Below are 19,159 nucleotides of genomic sequence, written 5' to 3'. Positions count from 1 at the left end.
TTTTCATTCTTGCTACTCGCAATACTTAGCAATACTACACACATTCAAATGAAACAAAAAAACCTGAAAGAAACAGTAGGTGCAGATTCCCTGAATCCAAGGGCTCTGGCTTTTGAAAATCCAATTTGGAAACAACTGCCGGTTTTATGACTATTTCTGATACAGAAATGCCTCTTTTGCTTATGCACTTTAATCAATAATAAAAAGATAACTAGGCACATACTGTCATCTAGGAACAACAACAGGCTTAACTAGCTGACAGCACTCAGACTTCCCCATCCCAGCATCATGAGTAGGAAGACTGAAATTACGCTTTTTGTTGAAGCAAACATTTTAGAGGATTAAGTCTTTTGGCCTGTACTTGTGCCTTTGGGTCACATTTTAGCTGAGAATAGAGTCCACCTTAACATATGGAAGACCACATACCATTACAATAATCAAAAAGCCATCAACAAGCATGGACCATTTCCAAGTTCTTTTGTTGAGAGCTGCGACTTTAAAAGAAAACAAGTTTCACATATAACCTAAGTGATGAATGAGTTGTATATGAGATTTTAAGACCTGCAAGGTTCCATAAGCTGCTTGTGTCTTCTTCAGAGTGAGAAAAGAATAAAAAAAGTAGAAAGAAAAGGAGTATTATGTAAATTCCTTTTCTGCTTTTATTGTATACATGTTTCTAAATAAATGGAAATTATTCTATAACTACAGAACAGACCAGAACAAGAGATCAGCCACTCATCCACTTCCACTCTTCTATGCTCATTTTATGCTGATTTACTGATCCAGTTGAATAAACGTCATTTTTAGTAAACAGAATACCTGTCTTAAAGAGCAGACATATATTATTTCCCACTGACTTCACTCATGAGTGTCTTTTGTACATTTTATTATTCACTTGAAGGTGGATATTAAAAGAGGTATATTTAAAATTTTTTCTAGGACACCTACAGGTAAGTCGAATAACATTTGTCACAAAACGCTTCGGGCATTCTGTAATAGAGATTTTGTAAGTGTTACCTTTGTATGATGGCTTAAAAATTTCACAGATTTCCATATTGTATGGATGCAGTATTCAAATTTTTACACTTTGAGGAAAACCAAAGGTTTCAATGAAATTAAGAGATGAATCTCTAAGTATTGATGTAAAGACAGCCTTTTAGCTTGTCAGAAAGTGCCCAACAGGTATTGATAAAGCAGTCTTAAAACTATTTTTGTGAAATACTGTCATGATTCTGAGCACTTAATCTTTTACCATAAAATTTTACAAGGTAGATGAATATTACTGTTCTCATTTTTCAGATATGGAAACTGAGGCAAAGAAAGATTAATGTAAGAAAGGTCATAAAGGATAAATTCAGTAACAGGAGTAGGAAAAAACCTCAAGTATCCCAATTCCCTTATACTATGGAGCAATCTACATGGAAATTGAAACCTGGCTAATTCAAATATTTGTTCCTACAAGGTAGCAGCCCAAGATCAAAGAGATGTCATTCTAACTCTGCTCAGTCAGTGCATTACGTGATAGTGGGGAAAATTCTGACTGTCCCCTGCCTTCATTCCACTGATCTCGTTCACAAGTGCTTTGAAATTTCTAAAAAAAAAAAAAAAGTCCCTACAAGGCCTTTCAATGCCTTCCAGATATTCTCAATAACACCCTCAATTTACTAAAAGGTACTTTTATATTCTAAAATAATACACTTAGCTTTTGATTAAAAAAATTCTCTTCTGCAAAATGAAGACAGCTGCCTGACAAATCTGTACCTGGGAAACTGTCACAGATGGGAATTTATCGAGAGCATTTTCAACTGTACATCTTCACACAGGTAATTTTCTTTTTATTTCTATAAAATAAATGAATAAGATATCAGTGTATTCTGTGGACTTGAGCTCTGGGAGAATGGGGAACAGCAGGCCTGCCAAGTCTCTGTCCAAGCTATACTACCTGAATGAAGATGTAGGACATTTTTCTTAATATCTAGGAAATAAAAATGTATGGTTCTCAGCATGATGATTCTTCTCCTGAGAATATAAACTAGAGGAAAAGAAGCCAACTAAGCTGCTGCCTCCCAAGTGAAAGCCTGGCAGTTTCTCACTGATACAAGATTCACAGTTCCACATTGCTGGCTCATAGTGCCATGGTACTGCTTGTAATTCCCCCTCCTTGCTTTGCACAGCTGACAAAATCTGGTCTTTTTCCAAGTGCCTGGCCCTAGCAGGGCCCAGGGGAGGGTCTTGGACTTCACAGGCAGGCTGGAAGGGAGCACTGCGATGGGGGATGTGGTGACGTGAGAGATGGGGCACAGTGATACCTGTGTTGGGCAGGTGGATATCCCTGCCTGTCTCCACATACACCTGAAAGCCTCACTCTTTCTGCCCATTCTCCAGCATGTTTTGCACTCGGACAGTGTTAGCTCACCTGAGGGGGATCTCTCCTAAAATTACAAGAGCTTGGGCCATCTTAGCGGGATGCCTCCTCCCTCGCCCTGGACTTGCTGTAGAAAAGTTGCTAAAAAGACCCAAATTTGTTTAACCAGAACTTGCAAAATTGGCTCAGATTGGGTTAGCAGCCCTGAAAGCACCCAGATGCTGCTTCCTCCTGACTATGACATTAAATCAAACACAGCTGCCTCTTAAGCAGCTACCTCTGCAGCAGGATGTTGTAAAACAGTGTCTTTTATAGCCCAGGCTTCAGAACAGGTTATTACACTACACCCATCCCCAAGTACAAAACTGCACACTGGAGTGTAAGAACCTGCTGGTTTAAGCTGTTCTGCAGCTCTTCTGGCATAGCAGCTGGCACTTCAGCAATTCTCCTTTTAAAAAAAAAGCTCATAAAACACTCTCTAGGAAAATAATTGCACATGGCCCCTTGTTTCTGAACTTCTTTAATCTTTCGATGAGATAGAGCAACCATAATTAAATGCAATATTCTGGATGTCAAACTGAAATTCATGGCTTTGATAAATATTAGGCGATTAAGCTATTTATAAAATATATAATTTGAAAATCTGGCATTTCATTTTACGTAACTATTATTTCTACCATGCAAGGGCTGCTCTCCACTTGGCTCAGCCTGCTAGAAAAGGAAATTAATAAGGATGTTCATCTGAAAGTTTAAAACTCTTAAAAAATTCAAATGAACGGAGACAAAGTCTCCTTGGGAAAAAAGCAGTGTAAAAATACTCTTACAAGTGAAGTGACTTCATTATCCCCTTTGAAAATGACTTGCTTGCTTTGTGAACAACTCCCATTGCAAATCCTGGAAATCTTACTGAGTCTTCTGAGAAAAAGGAACATTTTGTATTTAGTGGTGCAGTTAAAAAGCTCATACCAGAAGGTCCACCATGTTAGGCTTATTATTCCTCAGTGTTTTCACAGCATGGAATACGTCAACAGCCCTCTGATGTCGAAGCATTTCACAAACAATACTGATTGCACAAAAAGTCCCACTGCGGCCACCTCCATTCCTACAATAAAAGCGATAAAACGGCTCAGTTACAATTGAGTCTGTGTTACGTGTTTGTACAGCAACAGGGATGGCTACAGAACACACGAGTTCCAGCAGGGAGAAGCCACAGAGCATTCCTGGCCCCAAAGGCTGCTGAACTCTAGGCAAAACACACATTTTAACTGGAATTAATGTGATGAAAGATCTCAAAGCTACAGATTCAGAATTCAGCAGGCTGACAGCCTGAAGGGAATTGAATGGCTGAGTTTTACACCACTCTTCCATGCTGCCATGTTCCCCTGGCTGATGCCCTCACCCCGCGGCAGCAGGCAGAGGGGATGGCTTGTTTCAGAAGCACTGGTTTTAAAAAGTGTATCTAGTTCCCCTCCACCCACAATATCAGAGGATGAGAACCTGAAGTGACTTGCTAACAAAGAAGCCAGGCACAAATGCTCATACGCACGACCAAATACAGCATTTAATAATACTTTATCCATGGTTATTTTTAATCTTCAAGAGAATCTCTTTCTTTCTGGAAACCCCATTATTTCTGCCGCTATTCTAATCAGAATTTTTAGGCTGCGCTTCACTGAAAATAATAAACCTTAATAATTACCAGAGTGCAGACTAGTTAGGTAGCAGGTCTTTCAAACCAGCTTCGCAAATGGTTGATTTTCAAAGGAAGATACAACATCGCACATCTGTCACATCCAGGCAGTATGAAAAGAATGCTCTCTGCTGCCAAAACATTGCCTGATATTGTGGGACTCTTTGAGAATTTTAATTAAAATAAAGTCATTTAAAAGGATTATATTAGAGCTTTTTCTTTCTTTACTGCCTGGAAGTGACGCATGTGTGATGTTGTACAACTATTTAATATCATCAGCCACCTCAGAGATAACAGTAATTTGCACTTCAAAAGGATCTTTTCAGCTAAAGATCTCAAAACATTAATTAATCACACTGCACAATGCTCCTTTGATGAAAGTATTATTATCCCCATTCTACAGATGGGGAAACTGAAGAGCAATGACTTGTTCAAGGTCAGTGATAGTGGGAATTATTAATATATTCTTAGATTTTCCTCCATCATTCTAACATGGGGTCCCAACTTTTGAACATGGTTTTCCTCTTAGCATGACCCTTCTCCATCATGGCAGCACCTTTAAACAGATGTTTGGAGGAAAAGGGATACAACTTCAAGCACTGAAGACTTGGTCTCACAAGACTGGCTACTGCTGAGGGCAAAAAAATACTGTACAGGTATTAAACCATATCAAAAGGAGGGTGGTGGCAGAGTGGATGAGAATCTGCATCAATGGATCACAAAATCACAGGAGGACAAAAACATATAACATTATTAGAGAAAGGTAAGGCAATTACAGGATCATCGTCACATCTGTCACACCACTTTTGCTTCTGTGCTTTATGAGTGGAAGAAAAATCACCCTTCAGTGCTACCTATTTCTAAGGTTCTTATCTCTAGAAATAAAAGGTACATTGTTCTGAAGGTACAATTCTGATTTACTCTGAATAAATATGCAACTTTTCCATTTGCAAAAGTCACTGGACATTTTTATATAAAACAGACTTAACTTGTACCCATGATCTTCTCACAGGGGTCTAACAAAGGACAGAGGGGGAATTACGCAATATCTTATCATGCAGTTCCAGATTAGACAGATGCCTCTTTATCTCTTCACAGATCTTTTAAAATCTGTCACAAATTCTGTAACAGTATTCCCCTACTTTCTCTCTTCCTTTCCCAGTACTTACAAGCAATGTACAACTGTGCGTCCCTCTCCCCCATTGTATTCTTCCTGCCACTTATCCACTTGACGGATGAGTTTCAAGAAGGAGCGCTTAGAAACGGGAGTGTCTCTGTACATGGGCCATCCCAGGAACTGAAACTGCTGCACCATCCGATAGCCGTCTTGGGGCTGCAGAGATTCAGAAAAAAAGCAGGAAAAATAACAGCATTTTTTTGGGGGGTAAATAATTTAGATATTTGCATCAGCAAGGGAAGTTGTTCAAGCAGATGATTGCTGACAAACTGCTAACGTAATTTCAACTGCCCTTGAGGACTTGTGTGACTTCTAATTTCCAACTAAGTTATTACAACAAGAATTTTTAAATAGAGTGCCATACAAATAGTCTGGAATAGAGCAATAATACAGCTGCATGATCAAGCAAATAATTAATTAATATGATAGCAGGAACTTGGTAGCAAAGATGGAGCTGCAACACAACTTCAGTTATATACCCTTTTCACATATATGCTTCAACAATTTTAAGAACGTTTATGTGTTTCTGTCTTTTTTTATAAGAAAGGTCAAAACCTTTCAAGATATTTTGAAGCAGGAAACATATAAAAAACTTTCAGATGTTTCTGGCTTATAAGATATATCTAACTATATTTTGTTTTATTGTGTTCTACTGCAGCAGTCAGAACCCCTTTGGTGAAACGTTACTGAGCAGTTGCTTTATGGTGATTTAAAACAAAAAGGGAGCACCGAACAAGCGTTAGTGGCAGAAAACTACAGTCCTTTGAAAAGGGCATAATAAACGTGCACATGAAAACTGGTTGTGTAGTCCACGATTTGCCACTTCTGTGCACAGTGAGGGCATTTTAGTGCCACTCTTAAAATGAACAACACACAGAAATGTTGACATTACATTTTATTCTCTAGATAAGAGTTAATAGAGAGAGGATGTAAGATTAACAAGATTCGGGAATAAACCAAACTGGATGAAGCATGAGGTATGTTCTCCAATCAGTTTTGTCTGATGTACGTCAAAATTTGGAATTTACTGCCTTCCTATCCAGTTTCTTTCAGCTGATGGCCCCTCTTCCCAAAGCAAAGAAGCCAGACCCAGCTCCTGCTGAAGCTCACATCAGCAGTGCTGGAGGTTGTGTTTTCATATTGCCACATTTACTGAGAATACGAGGCCTTTATAGTATTAAAGAAGTATCTTTAAGTTTACCATCTGCTTCCCTGTTTGGATATTAGCATATTTTTGGGTGTGGTTTTGGAGTCTTTCACTGTACTGAGATCTATCAGATCTCAGGGCAGTTCTTGATTTTTTCAGCAGGGAGTGCTACTTATTCCCTAGCTATGGCTCTTTTGTGATCGATACCAGCCCAATGCAAAGGCTCCCTGGATGGGAAGAGATGCCTGGTCTGTGGTGGAATCTTTTTTCCTCTCAGCTCGAAAGACATGCCTTGTTTAGTCTTCTATCACCTTTATGGGAGCATAAAAGCTCGATATGAGAATCCACTTGCCTCTCTGAAGCTCTTACATATTTTATGAAGTGTGTTTAGTGAGGGCAGGATGTTCACTAAGAGTTTGGGACTGCTACTGAAAAACGTGCCTTGCATTGGTACACAACTTTCTTCACATGACACAGGATACAAATATGCAAGGTGGCCCATTTCAAACTGTTGAAAACAGACCTAGTTTCAGTATTTCTTGGCCACCATACAGGCTGAATACTGCATTTATTTCATTTGCATTTAACACACCTGTGATATGCAATAAAATATTTTTCACTTATACACAGAAGGGTTCTCATTCATTATGGTGTGACTCAGTATTGCACCATTGCTTTCAAATAAGTAGGCTGAAAAATGAAAATGGTTCTCTGTGAGTTTAACTTTCATTTTTTTGATTTGAGTAGATTCAGTTCATCTACTGATACAGAATTGTTTTGCAAATAACATCCTTACTCGGGCTGCATTATAAATTCGGAATATCCGGCTGATTATGTCTTCTTCTAAATCAGCTGATACAAACTCCACCTGAATAGGACCGTGCCGGTGTACTCCATTTTCTGGCCAGTACTGAGGACATAGCTATAGAAGAAACATGAACGAAAAAAAATACAGTTAATCACTTTGAATTTCATGCTGCCTCAACATACTTTTCTGTATTTTAATTTGTGATACATGTATTACTGAAATTCTTGCACAGTATCTCTATAAAATACACAATCTTCCACCAGTTTTGAGCACTCTGCTTTTACAATTCCTTTTCATGTAACTGAACGTGCTATTTCTTGCTGCTGCACTCGCTGTTCTCTGGTATTTGGAGTAAGACACTTCTGACACTCAATGTTAATTCTGCAATACATTTTTACAAGACAGGGAGATGCTGACAAGTATTACCATATCTCGGAGACAGTGTGGAGCCTAAAGACCAAAGACCAACTGCCCTGAAAGGTGGCTAATAATTCAAGCTACATTAGAATGTGTGATTTATACTATGAAGGGTTCATCAGTTCTCAAAACTGGGGACTTAAATTTCACATCTGTTTCACCCGTGACCAATGATATTGTCTAATAACAGCAATCCTTTAAATTTCAACAACTGCCTAATTTCTTCTATGAATGACACCTGAAAATATAATCTTCAGTGCTCAGAAAACACTAGTTCTAGGTATCTAAAGATCACAAAGTAATATTACAATTATCTTGCACAGTTTTAGTGTCTAATAATATATGATGGCTTAATCCAGGAACCAATTATCATCTATATTAATACTTTAAAGATTAAATCAACACTTCCCAAGGAGGTTTTTGAAGCTAGACTCTGCCTGTCCATTTTTATTTCCATGAAAATCCGAATGATTTTTTTTTTTTTTTGCCAGGGATATTTAGAGCAGTTCAAGCATATAGCTTTTGTAAGCATTCACCAAAATTAAATACGAACTCATGAAATTTTGTTTGCTTGCAGAAGTATTGATGTCAGATTTGGAACTTTTTATTTTCATTCAGCAAAACAGCTGTGGTCTTCATTCTGCTGCATTGCTGTTGGTGATCCAGAGCTGAGCTGACAAATCACATTTGCTCCAGATGTTGTTTTGCATTTCTTATAACACTTAGTCCTCAACAAAGCTGTTTAGAGATGACTACATTTTAGGAAAACATAATCATTTACTACATCAATTAAAAAGAAAACAGGGTCTGATTTGCAGGAGATCACTTTAACAAGTTAAAACCAGGAATTTCAAGTAGGAAAATATATTTTCATTTATTTTAACCCCCCTCTATGATTTGGTCTGCTGAGCGAACTGCTTTCCAAATACTGTCTAAATCTTTCACAAATTTTTTTTATGAAACATGCTAGTGTACAGGATAGCAAAATACAATGCATACAACTGGTGCAAATGCCAGTGCTCAGATCATTTAACACATGCACAATTTTGGACACATGTTCCAAATACATATGAATACTGTTTCAACAGATATTTGAAAAATACTTAAATGATAAAAAACAAAGATGTTTGCTGGAGCTGTTTCAGGAAGCCAAGATTTTCAATTTCTAAAGAAATCAGAAGCATTGAGATCTGCACATTTTGCATGCAAGTGATGCTAGCCACTCTCTTTAAGCCAGAGTCACTGTGGAGGGTTAAATTTCATTTCCCAATAGAGCATAACAATCCACATAAATGGTAATATCTAAACAGAGCTTTAAACACTTCATATATACATAAATAATAATGATAACAGTAATTATTAATAAATCTGTATGTAATGCGTGTTTTTAATAAGCTGTGCCCTCTCTCCACTTCTGTTTGCTCTGAGGGTTTTGAGATTTATTCCTAATGAAAAGATTGTTACTCACATTAGAGGTAAAAGGTTTAACATACTGCAGAGGCAGGTGCATTAACTGCATATCCCAATAGCTTTTAAATCCTGTGAGGGTAATAAATGCTTGAAATAGCCATGCCCTATTGTAAATTCAAAACACAGCCGACAAATTAAAAAAACTCTGTTCAGCACTCCCTAACAGCCTGACTCCCTTGAGTCTTTCCTTATTCACTCAGAAAATAATCTTAGATTCATGAATAAAAGTTTTGTCTTTCATTTCTATTTTTTTCTCCCTGTAGACAGTGAAGGGCTTGGAATCAGAAATTCAGTCTTTAAAACAGTGTGTGGAAACGTGTTCCTTTGAAAGACCAAACGGAAGATTAGGATCTTTTAAGAAAAAATTCTACATGTTCAGAAATTTTTCTAAGTGTGTGCAATACTGAACAAAGCTAAAAAGACTTTTGATCATATCACAAATAAAAATGACGTGCAGTCTTCTATAAAAAACCATAACTGCCCTTAACCAATAATTAACAAATATTTACATATTAAGAATCCAGATTACCACCACAGTATTCCAGCAGAGGGCTGGTGCAGTTTTTTGGAACTAAGGAAATTATATCAGTGTAAGAACTTGGAATTGCACAGTTGTGACCGAGGCTCTAGGATGCTTAGTGATTAATCCTAGTGATTAAATTGCCAAACCAGTAGGTTCGGTTTTCCAATTTTCTGAACAACATCTACAGCATTGTACAACCCTTTTGTAAGGTAATTACATTCCCACACACATTCCATTGCCCTGTTTTCTCTTACGAAGGAAGCTTAGTCTCCAGTCTTGCTTAGATGCTATCTCCTTGCTAACGACGACATCATTTTGTGCAAAACACAACAGAGATTTCCACACTGGGAACACCTATTTCACTGGTAAGCAGACCAAGGTCATTGACCTGTTTCAGGTAGGCTAAGGAACAGCTGTTGGCTTCTGTTTGTGGCTTTTGGCTATTGTTAGTATGTTTCTGACTTGAGTCACAATTTTACAGCCATCATTTTTGGGCTTTAGCGGCTCTTCCCAAACCCATGTTCTCTTAGAATAAATTACAGGCGCATACATTTATGTGTGTGTGCATTAAGATTTTGGTGGAGAAGCTGCTGGTGGTCTGATTTATTCCTCTTTCCCTAAGTGTATCCGCAAGCTACAGATCAATTTTTTAGCATGTAAGTATTTAATGTTGTTTTATAAAACTAATTACATCCTAAAGCTCTTCTGAAATTCTGAAGCACTCCTCTTTTGAATGAAGCAGTTTTCTGGACTTACTTGTGCAGGATCTACATCATTCAGCATAACTATTGAAGTGCAGTGATAATCTAGGACCAGTCTCCAGAAATCTTTGACGGTATTTGGTAAAGGATGCTGTGTAACTATAAAAGCCGATGGTTGCTTGTAGCTCTGCAAAGAAGTAATGAGATGATGAGAAGAATGGTAAGAGGTAAAAATCCATTTAGCAGAATGTCAGTCATAGCCCCAAAACTTTGGGACTGAAAGTATTATTTCTATTTTCTATATAATTAATATATTGTTTTCAGCTCTTTCTTGAGATCTTATATGCTTCAAAGTTAATAAACTGCATTTGGGCAGAATATAACTTCTGCAGATGTTATATTTCTAAAATGTATTTCATGCCACAGGCATAGAGTAAAATCATCAGAGGTTTTTGCTTCCAATTCAACTCCTAAAAAATTTTGAGCAACGGGTTTGTTTCGAGCTGCTAATGGACAGATTAATCTTCGATGTTTGCATTTAGCTCTAAATTTGAATGATGCCTGTGAAAGGAAATATCTAGTTATTTTTCAGAAATATTATTGAAATTCTGGTCTATCTGACAGCACTGAGGATACCCAGGGGATACATTTTAGAGCTCTTTGTTTCTTTTAGTACCAGAGTATGTCATTGACAGAGCTGTTTGTTGGAACTTTTCCACTGTGGATCTCAAGCTAGCATTTTCACTCCTGAGTAGAAGGCTAGGGTGGCCATTCTGGGGACATCGCTGGGATGGGGTGCCACTGCCTTCATTAAGGAGGGTGGGGAAGTCTCTAAAGGCCTTGCGGGTCTCTTCCAACTCAGGATATTTTATGATCCTATGACCTCTCTTTCAGAGATGTTGTTTCAGTAGTGAAAAAGGGAAGCATTTTCAAAGCAAATATTAAGGCACTGCTCTTTCTGAGCATTACCTAATTCTCAGAACAAATGGTGCTGAACTCTCCAGGAAAGAAGACAGCGTAAGGGCATGGCTGCAAATTGCCAGTTAAGAAAGCTCTGTTTTAATATGTAATGTCACTGACCTACTGTGGGAATCTGGAGAAGTCACTTAAACTTTTGTTCTCACTTTCTCTGCATAGATAAACATAAAGATACTACTCCTACCTTTTCACAAGACTGTTTTGAACTTAGGCTTATTTTAGGAAAAGGCTTTGAGAACTTGCAAGGAAAGAAATTAAAACACTGCTATAAACTGTTATTACTCTAGTTTCACTTTTTAAAAAGGCCATTTACAATGTGTTCGTTCTTTGCTAACCTCTGTTTTCTTGTTGTTTATGTGTATGACAACTGTAATGACTATAGCTCTAAATCGTCAAAAATAGACTACAAATATCTACAGACTGTAAAGGCAGTTTAAGTGTCTTTTTACTGTTACTCTTTTAGCAGATTAGAATTACCATAGATGCACTAGAAAAAAAAATCCACACACACATGAAGAGGAACCATTCATTAAAACAGAAATAAACAGAAAGACTGAAGTAATGGCTTGTGTACTATCTTGTGCTGACAGACAATTACTTTTTTGTTAATTACTGTTTAAATTATAAACAAAGGGAACTGAAATATTGCTGCAAACCTTATTATTCTATTTAACTGCCTTAGTCTCTTAATAGGTAACTCTTGTTTTCCTAGGCCAGATGGTTAAAAATTCAAGCACTAGGGAGAAATCCAGACAGATTTAATTTATCAAAACTCCCTGAATTGCTCTCTGCGCATGGCTTTGGAACCTTGGCTGCGACATAACATATGTGTGATCCTAAATGTACTCAGAGGTTTAAAGATTTTGTGCCATGCTTTTGGAAAACAAAACAAGCTAGAAGGATTTCAGTCTTCTTATGCTGACTCCATTTTCTGGCATTGCTCAGTTTGTAGGGCTGCTTATTCCCTTTTTATTATTAATGATGTAGAGGAGACTTACATCCATCAGTGCAGCATTGATGTAGTTACTGCTCTCCCCATCTATCGTTATGAGGAAAGGCAGGCATCTGTCTGGAGGCAGAACATCCATACAACGATTCTTTTCATGATTTCGTGGTAGAAGCGCTATGCTGCAGTCTTCTACACGCAGTGTCGGAGTCACCATATTTAAAGTCTTTCAAAAAGAGTAAACAATACAACAGAAAAAATTAACACAGCAGTGAAAGCAACCCAAAATATTTAAGAATAGATCAGCTCAGCATTCAGTTTCAGTGGGAATCAATATGCAGAGAAGTGAAAACACATCACAGTCAGCAGGGTTTGGAAGAAAAAAAAAATCCTGGAAGCAAACAGATCTGAAAAATAACCTCAAAGACAGCTGCAGAGTAGCCTGCCTTCTGGAGAAAGGACAGTGGAAAGAACTGACATATTTCCCTCGAGTAAAAAGAATATTTTACTACTTCCCCACTGCAACCTTTCATGATTCAGCATCACTCAACAGCAATGAGAGACATGTTATTTTTCCTTTTTTGCACTCTTTCCCTCCCAGCCCTGGTCCAAAATTCCCGTAGTTATAAATAAGCACTTAAACAGAAGTCTGTAGTATAAATAAACTGTATAGCTTCTAGGTAGTGTTAGCCACCACTTACCCTAAATTCCTCTTTGATTTGGCTGGAGTTAGTTTGAGGATCCAGTTTATTCATTTCATAGTAAGCAGACCTAACTTGAGAAGCTGGAATAGATGTGTCCCCACAAAGGCAGGCCTCCAGGATAGCATCATGAATGAATACATACTGTTCCTGGTAAAGTAATTAAAATATATAGTTACTGACATAGAGAGCCCAGGCTATTAGTATTTTGGTAAATAAAAAATAACAACTAATACAGTATCTACTTCTCTCTTGAGTTTAACAGCGTTGAAGCAAGACCAGAAGGAACACCACAGCTAATAAAACTTTATCCTACTCACTTAGAAATTAGTACAGAAAGACTGACTTAAACTAACTACAAGTAGTTAGAGAAGTACAGTAACACTCTATAATAAAATTCAGAATGTTTCTGGTATTCTCATTCCTCTATACAGATCTGTAGGTGCTATCACATAACTGAGCCTCAACTAGATGTACTCCAGAATGAACCCTTCCCAGAGAGGAAACACTCCTGGTTTTCCTTTTTTTAAAAAAACAACACTGTGAACCTTCAATGCAGTTAAACTGTGCACTTGTTTGGGCAGGAATTCTTCAGGTTTGTGTGGGGATTATTTTCTGTGTATGATTGAATAAATTACTTTCTGGAGGATGCGAACTACAAAGCTCTGTCTTTATGGGCTACAAGAATATTTTGTTTGCAAAGCAGAATTCCAGTACATTTAACAATACCTCAGTCTGAACCATGTTAACTCTCCGGGATCGAAGCTCTCTCACGCAATTGTATATGTCTACAACACCTTCTCTTTCTGCCATGTCTAGCATGATGTCAATAACAATGAAGCATCCAGTTCTGCCAGCACCAGCACTGAAGTAAAAGAAGAGCACAGTTAATGTTTAGCAGTGTGTACTGGAAATGTGAGGGGTAATGGTTCATCTCACAGGTACTCGATCAGTTGGATGATTACTGAAATGGAGCCAGGTATCTGCAGGACTTCAGACTCAATATATTGCATACATATATATTTCATATATATTTTTTCTCATTTATAGTTATTGTGGGTAGAGCTCCAGTGGCTTCAGCAACCTGTGCGGGGATAACAAAGTACAGGAGAAGCAAAAGTAGGTCCTGGGTTTAGCATAAAACACAACAGAGAGATTTCTGTTACCTACCTGCAGTGAACAACCAGAGGGCCAGCATTTGGTGGGCTCTTGGATTTGACCTGCCGTACAAATCCCAGCAGGCCCGTCGCATGGTAGGGTACGCCGTGGTCTGGCCAGCCCGTGAAGTGAAACTGACGTATTTCTCGAATCTCGTGGGCACCTCTCTGTTGAAAAGGCAAGGGTTGAAAACTTCAAAAGCCTGAGCCTTGCTGAGAAGCATCCACCCCCTACCAACACAATCTGTACAGGCTGTTGGAGAGCTTTCTCATAGCATGAGAGCAAGTTCAAAGGTTAGATATCAACTGGCTTCAAAGCCTTACAACAAAATTAAGTAAGCTCTAGATTGGTTAGAAACCTTTAGCAACAAGACAGATGCTCATCTCTATATTTAAGCACTAGGTTGCTCTGCAAACTGTGGCCCTAAGACGCATGCCATGATCACAGAATAGGTCAGCAGCAAGGCTGAACATGGAGCACAGATGACTTCTTTCCCCTCTGCTCTCCACAGGAGTTTTGCTGCTGACTTCAGGGAACTATAGCTTCAGCATAATTTTCCTTATCATTTGTCTCCTTCATTGGTCTGAAAGAAACAGCTGAATAGTAAGAAACCTTTTTGCACCTCCAATCATAGGGGCTGCATTTGTAGCCCTCCACAAGCTAAATCTTCAGGTGATTTGCTACAGTCCACAAGGATATGGATACAGTGAGACAGGGATGAATGAGAAGCCAATCGTGTAAGTAATTTCCCATGTGACTTTCGGGAGCAGTCTGGATATTAGAAGTGTGTATGCTAAGTTTTATTTTCTTAGTGCTTGTATTTTCCCTTCGTCCTCTAAAAATTTAGCTGCCAGTATTTTATTCTTGTGAGAAATCCACGGTCTGGAGGCCATCATACATACTTCATCAGCAAACAGCAAAATTATGGCATATCATGTTTAGGCTGGCCTAAATGTCTACAATATTAATAACTGGTAGTTTACAGTTTTTATTCTTAAAGACATATTTCCTGTCTTGGGCTGGTTTGCATACAGAAGGTCTTACTCCCTTTGCATAATAAGTAACATAAGTTTCCTAATTTATTACTAGTATGCATAGTCTGGGATTTTCAATGGGTGAGAAATTTTGACAATGCCAGTGTCACATGATTGGGGATGGTTTGGTGTATCTTGGAGTCTTTGATACTCTGACAGCTCAGGCTGGGGATCTGTGGAGGCAGGGCATCTGCTCAGAGGAATATCTCATCTCCCTCGGAAACTGTGACACAAAAAGGCAGGCAAGGTTGAGGACTGAGAGCACATGCAACAGTGGTGTATACTGAGGAGACCACATCCTTGCAACATAAATGACCTTATCGCCTAAAACCCAATTTTAAAGCATATTGAAGCCCGGGAATAGACAAAACAATTTGCATTTTAAGACAGTCTAGCAAACACATTCGAATGCAATTTGGTCTCTGTACTCTGGGGATTTTAGAGTGTGTTAGTTAATACATCTCTTTGCTACTGTAAACAAGGCCTTCAACTGAAATAGCTGTGCGTAGGTGGGGTATCCATGTCTGAAACACTTTTATATCGCTTGTAACAACTGCCCATGATCCCCTAAGAAACAAAGATCCCACAGAATATAGCAATGCCATGACTATACAAGCTGAGGACCCAAGTGAGTGCCCCATACAAATTCTTCATGCTGCATGCAGCCCAAATTTTCAAACAATTTACAAAAAGCAAACTGCACCTCCAAAACAATGTGCCCAGCTGTTGCACAGATTAGGTTATGGTTCTGTGTATCCTGTGCATTAGTTTTGAAAAGGCTGTCTGTCATGCTGACTGCCTTTCTGCCTATCATTGATAACAGCTACTTAGAAAAGGTTTTGCATACAGGATACTTTTATAATGAGTTTTCTTATAATACCTCCAAAAGAATGATTTTCATGTCTGTAGTTTCCTGCTGGTTTCTAAACCCAAAATAGCACCACAACTGTATGAATCATAAAGCATATGCTCAGCTTGGAAAGACTATTTTTTACTTTTTCTTTCCACTGAAACAAACAGAAAATGGTGTATATTGCTAACAAACCCTAGGATGTTAAAGTGCTACAAATGCTTATGCTGCTCTGTGTTACTATCTGACTGATTCATCTGAGTTAACTCTTGTGCTGTAAAGGAACTGCTCCAAAGGAACTGCTCATTCACACAATGCAAAGTGTATCTAGGAAGTGGTTTTCAGAATCAGGCTGCACTTTTGGGTTTAATTTTCCTAGCATTATCCCCCTACTATTCCATAGCCATTAAAAAAAAATTAAAATAAGTGATCAATTTATCTTCAAACAAATCAACTTTTACATTGTACTTCAGGAGCATCTGAGATGTTCATCAAGAAACAGAAAAGAGGGTCAGAAGGGACCTCTGGAGATCTGCAGTCCAACTTCCAACATCAGAGTGGGTCTATGGGCAACACTACATCTGCCTAGCTGAGCCCTGATGACCTCCAAGAGCGGAGATTCCACAAACTTTTTGGGTAACCTGCTCCATCACTGCACTGCCCTCCTCCTCACGGAGTTTCTCCAGTGCAAACTTTCCATATTGCAACTTCTTGTCCATTAACCCCTTCTTTGGCATCTACTACTACTGAGACAAAAGTGGAGAATTTGATGCCTCTGATTTTCTAAACATATTTGAGGTAGTTGCAGGCTGAAATTACATCTTGCTTACCCTTCCTCCTCATCTATACCACACCAAACAAGGTTTGTTGCCTTAACCCTCTTCTTTGCAGCTCATATGTCCTAAATCCACAATTATTCTGGATTTCAGATGTTGTCCCCGGATGTCAGCCTGTACTGACACAGGGTGTTAGGCCACTTAAGGCACAGAACTTGGCAACTTTTTCTTGTTGAATTACAAAAGTTCCTGTCAGCCAAATCTTCAAGTCTTTTGGAATTGAGGATCCAATGATAAGTGTTCCAACACCATCTTTCACTTGGTATTATCTGCATGTTTGCTTAGGGTGCTTTCTGTCTCATCATGCAGGTTGACTTAGAGAACCCGAAAAGCATCAGTCCCAGTACCTCAAAAATATAAACTTGAGAATTATGGTGGAAGAGATGTATGGATTTGACCTTCCAGTACCACTGGAAGAGTTAAAAAATATGGAAAATAGGGTAAAAACAAATGTACTTTACTCAAACTACACTGACACTGCTTTTAGAGGCTTACTGAAAAACTACCAACTATTAAAACGCAGTGTCTAAATAAAATCTTTTCAAATGGAGATTTTTTAAAAGAAATAAAATGTTTAGTGCCTTTTATCTCTATCTGTTCTAATGCACTTATTCAAGACAGTTTGGTTATGTTCAACTGTAAAATCCTCTAGGTCTTTTTTTTTCAGTCCCAGTTAAGAAGTGAAAAGCTAACATCAAAGCATAAGCTTAAAATTCGCAGAATAGAAATCAACCAGTGCTTCAGCTACTTCAAAGTGTAGCCACCGTTTCTCATCTGTTTATTAAAAATACCTAAATGCAAGGAAACAACAGGCTCGAATGAATTCAATGTACAATATGTATAGTGGTAAACATGATACAATATTTCAGTTCATTCAAACCACGTAATTCTATTATCATTAGCCTCAGGTTGCTGTTTTGATGCATATTTAAGTATTAGATTGAAGAATAAAACAGGAAAAAACCTAATTCCTTTGTTACTCTCAATGTATGTACAGAGACCCTGTTGGGTTGTCTTTTTGGCAGTTTCAGCTACCTGGGTGCAGAATTCTTTGATGTTAAATATTATGTTCTTCCAAACCATAATTGAATACTATTTCATCATTAGAGAGAACCAGGATATCACAAGAACTGCAACTAAATCTAAAGGAGTTTTCTAAGTTTGTTAGTTGAAAATCTACTCATGGTGGTACTGAGTGAACATAACATCGTTGTGCCATTAGGAATATCTAGTCTTCCAGAGAGGTCCTCTCCGTGGTGTTCTGCAGCTCAGATGAGTCCTGATGTGTACAATTAAAACATTTCTGTCCTTTACTGAAGTCTGAATGAAACTGCTGAATTGACACAAAATGCATGACACCATTGACTGACCCTGCCCACTTCAGTAAGTACCTTCTTTGTTAATTGCATGTTTTCCATATATTGTAAGCTGTTTGGGAGAGCTACAAGTTCTAGTAAGCATCAAACAAATTCCTGGCATCATTCTAATAAACAATAATGCAACACACTGATTGGAATTCTCCATATAAAGACAGATTCCACATGAAGAGGTAAATTGCTTTGAGAAGAAAAGTAGTTTGTTACAACTATATCTCTGCAGAGCAAGAACACACCGATCCAAGAGATAACAGTATTCTCCACCACTTCTGAATAATGTTGCATGCAGACAGAAAATGATTGCAGGGAACATAAGATGGGAAAGCAGCACGAATGTGTTTTTCAACTGATTGTTGGGAGGGAGGCTTTGATGTCTCTCTCCTAGGTAAGGAACTAACTTGGAACACTTAGTAACTCAGGCAGGGGCCAACAGTGATGAAAAGCACGGAGAAGTTGCTGCATATAAAGAAAAACACAGTTTACCATAAGAGGGCGGTAGTCGTTTACCCAAAAATAGCTACAAATCCGGGATGTCAGTCAAAAGGTTTAACTTTCCCTCCTCGAATCTCTATATAAGTTACTTCAGCAGACACCATTGTATTTAAGAAAACTGAATTTGGAAACTTACCTTTTCTACAGCAAATGTTCGAATCACATATTCAGCCAGGAGCTCTGTTTCTATTAGGGTAACTTTAATGTCTTTATATATCTCTGTGTCATCTGGCCAGTATTTGCAGCATTTGACCTTTAAAATATACAAAAGAAATTAAGGTTCATTTATTTTAGAAGGTTCACACTGAATCCATTCTGTATTCTGTGCAATGATTTCTGATTTAGAATGCAATCATGCACGGAACAGTCACATTTTCTGCACATGGAAATGATTAATGTTTAAAGAACATTGCCTCTTCATTTTTTAAAGACAGTTTTCAGAGTTGCAGGTAAGCTTTGTGTTGCGGTTAGTGAAGTAAGGCAAATTTGT

The 19,159-nt window shown here is 38.1% G+C and overlaps 1 protein-coding gene across 11 annotated transcripts in view; it reads right to left on the bottom strand.

Moving 5' to 3' along the window:
• PTPRM (protein tyrosine phosphatase receptor type M) overlaps nt 1-19,159 on the bottom strand; it is a 449,317-nt gene that overhangs the window by 1,830 nt on the left and 428,328 nt on the right. For all 11 annotated transcript variants that reach the window (XM_050306131.1, XM_050306135.1, XM_050306149.1 and 8 more), the window contains 9 exons: nt 18,806-18,922; nt 14,094-14,248; nt 13,653-13,788; nt 12,924-13,073; nt 12,275-12,448; nt 10,354-10,485; nt 7,176-7,301; nt 5,225-5,388; nt 3,332-3,467 (listed from right to left, as the gene is read on the bottom strand). In XM_050306131.1, the coding sequence (XP_050162088.1) occupies nt 3,332-3,467; nt 5,225-5,388; nt 7,176-7,301; nt 10,354-10,485; nt 12,275-12,448; nt 12,924-13,073; nt 13,653-13,788; nt 14,094-14,248; nt 18,806-18,922 (1,290 nt within the window). The remainder of the gene's footprint in view (nt 1-3,331; nt 3,468-5,224; nt 5,389-7,175; nt 7,302-10,353; nt 10,486-12,274; nt 12,449-12,923; nt 13,074-13,652; nt 13,789-14,093; nt 14,249-18,805; nt 18,923-19,159) is intronic.

Source organism: Myiozetetes cayanensis, unplaced genomic scaffold, assembly GCF_022539395.1.
Source record: "Myiozetetes cayanensis isolate MyiCay16 unplaced genomic scaffold, myiCay2020 scf1, whole genome shotgun sequence".
In the NCBI taxonomy this organism is placed as follows: domain Eukaryota; kingdom Metazoa; phylum Chordata; class Aves; order Passeriformes; family Tyrannidae; genus Myiozetetes; species Myiozetetes cayanensis.
Note: the sequence above shows the minus strand (reverse complement) of the source record. Positions and strands in the feature narration are given on the sequence as shown.